The sequence below is a fragment of the Peromyscus maniculatus genome, chromosome 5 (genome assembly GCF_049852395.1).
Source record: "Peromyscus maniculatus bairdii isolate BWxNUB_F1_BW_parent chromosome 5, HU_Pman_BW_mat_3.1, whole genome shotgun sequence".
NCBI lineage: Eukaryota > Metazoa > Chordata > Mammalia > Rodentia > Cricetidae > Peromyscus > Peromyscus maniculatus.
This window is the reverse complement of record NC_134856.1, coordinates 20,240,883-20,243,564: the sequence shown is the minus strand read 5'-3', so window position 1 is coordinate 20,243,564 and position 2,682 is coordinate 20,240,883. Positions and strand designations below refer to the sequence as shown.

Genomic DNA, 2,682 nt, shown 5'->3' with positions numbered 1-2,682 from the left:
CGAGGGACACCGTGGAAAAGAAGGCAGAAGGAATGTAAGAGATGGTGGGTGGGGAGGAGTGTTGTGAAGTTTGTCTTCTAGATATGATGTAACTTGTAAACTCACAGCACCTGTGGATATCTGCATACATCTTGCATAAAAAGAGATGAGATCTTGAGGCCCTAGCCTTTATGAGGGGGCTATTGGTGACTAATGGCTACTAGAGGAGGAGGGACAAGTGCTATTCCTCAGGAGTGTGTCAATTGGTAAGTTCCACACACCTCAGTACATATGGGCAGCACTAACTGGTCTTGGTGCGTTATATCTATGTATTTATGCATATATGTGCACATAAATACAGTAATAACAATTGAAGAAGGGGAGCCAGGAATTTGAGTGAGGCATGGGATGAGTTGGAGGGAAATGATACGTTTATATTTTAATTTAAAAGATACTTACCTATTTTAAGAGAAAAAACAAGTAAGAAAGAAAACCACATTGTACTCTGTAAAAAAGAGAGTATGACGTTAGAATATGGCAGGAGTTGGAAGCAGAAATGAGGAATGGAAGTGATCAGAGTTCATTGTGTATGTATATGAAGTCCTCACAGAATATATTTTTTAAAATGAGAGATAAAAGTAATTGAAAAGAGATCTTAGGTGATAACAGCTGGCTGAGGGGGAGTTAAGGTGGCTGAGTATTTAAAGTCAGCTCTGACTACTAAATTAAGTGTTATTACCAGGAGTCCCATATGAGGTGACCCACAGGAGAATTGGCTGAATTTAGAAACTCCAGCCTCTAAAGAGAAGCAAGCATTAAGAAATGCCCCATATCACCAGTGCATGGGGTTCAAGTTGAGGCATACAAACACCTGCTATGTTTGTTTTCTGTAGCTCGGTCTTCCTGTTTCTTCTCTTATACAGACAACTCGTTTACATGGAACCAGAAAACCACACAGGGATTCCAGAGTTTTATCTGTTGGGACTTTCAGAGAACCCAGAGATTCAGTCTGCTCTCTTTGGGCTGTTCTTGTCTTTGTACTTGGTGACCATCTTTGGGAATCTGCTCATCATCCTGGCCATTGTCTCTGATCCTAAACTGCACACACCCATGTATTTATTCCTCTCTAACCTATCCTTTTCTGATGTCTGCTTCACCTCTACCACTGTCCCAAAGATGCTGCTGAACATCCAGACACAGAGTAAGCGCATCACCTATGTGGGCTGCATCACCCAGATGTACTTTTTCACCGTCTTTGGACTTCTAGACAATTTGCTTCTGACCGTGATGGCATATGACCGCTTTGTGGCCATCTGCCACCCCCTGCACTATACTGTCCTTATGAGCCCTAAGCTCTGTTCCCAGCTACTTCTCCTGGCATGGCTCATAAGCATTCTTGGAGCCCTACCTGAAAGTTTAACTGCACTGAGGCTGTCGTTCTGTGCCATTGTGGAAATCCCACACTATTTTTGTGAGCTTCCTGAAGTCCTCAAGCTAGCCTGCTCTGACACCTTCATCAACAATGTCGTGTTATATATTGTAACAGGCATCATGGGCTTTTTCCCTCTTGCTGGGATACTTTTCTCTTATTCTCAAATAGTGACATCTGTCCTGCAGATTTCAACAGCAGGAGGAAAGTATAAAGCGTTTTCCACCTGTGGTTCTCACCTCTCTGTTGTCTCTCTGTTCTATGGAACCTGCCTTGGAGTGTACCTCAGTTCTACATGGACACAAGGTTCCTGGGCAGGGGTGTTTGCTTCCGTTCTGTATACTGTGGTCACTCCTATGATGAACCCCTTCATCTACAGCCTGAGGAACAGGGACATGAAGAGAGCTCTGAATATGCTTCTTTGTAATCTGTTATATTCTCCTTGAAAGTAGGGGAATTGTGTATGTGTATGTATTTAAGTGTGTGTGTGTGTGTGTGTGTGTGTGTGTGTGTGTGTGTGCGCGCGCGCGAGCACAACAAGACAACCTTCAAGATGACCATCTACCTTGTTCTTGGAGACAGAGTCCCTTGAGGGCGTGCTTCAGTTTGGGTGTTATCCACTGAGACCCAAGTACTCATTTGTCTCTGCATGTCCTGCATTGAGATTATAAATGTGTGTCATCTGATTTTTCACATGGATTCTATGGGTCAAACTCACATGCTCATGCTTACATGACAAGCATTTCTGAAAGTTGAGATATCTGTCCTGTTGACAGTACTTTTGATTTTGTAGACACATTTAATCAGGTGCAATGGAACACAATGCTCAATAGTTGAGGCTCTGAGATGTCCTGAATATATTTACATACCCTAATGCTTTGCTTGCTGTGTTTATTAGCAATTAGTAAATATTGTTTTACAAAGTGTTTTCATGTCCTTGCCTGAGTTTTAATTTTTCTCATTTCCAATGTAGAGAAGCATTAAATTCTGTATTAAGTATTTATGTGCTGTCTTAGTCACTGTTCTATTGCTATGAAGACACACGATGACCAAGGCAAGTCTTACAAAAGAAAGCATTTAATTATGGGTTTGCTTACAGTTTCAGAAGTTAGTCCATTATTATCATGGGGGTGGGGAGCACAGTGGCACTCAGGCAGCATGGTGCTGGAGAGGTAGATGAGAGTTCTACATCCTGTTCTGTAGTCAGAGAGAGAGAGACTGGGTCTCCATTGAGCTTTCAAAACCACAAAGCTCACCAACAGTGACACACTTCC

The 2,682-nt window shown here is 42.4% G+C and overlaps 1 protein-coding gene across 1 annotated transcript; it reads left to right on the top strand.

The window, feature by feature from the left end:
• The first annotated feature begins 915 nt into the window (after window positions 1-915).
• LOC102906760 (olfactory receptor 7C1-like) lies at window positions 916-1,854 on the top strand. Its single transcript, XM_006971749.1, has one exon. The coding sequence runs from the start codon at window positions 916-918 to the stop codon at window positions 1,852-1,854; it is 939 nt and encodes a 312-aa protein (XP_006971811.1).
• Window positions 1,855-2,682: the final 828 nt, after the last annotated feature.

Bases quoted from the DNA above. Each gene is read 5' to 3' on its own strand.
- LOC102906760 (XM_006971749.1), top strand. From the start codon at position 916: ATGGAACCAGAAAACCACACAGGGATTCCAGAGTTTTATCTGTTGGGA.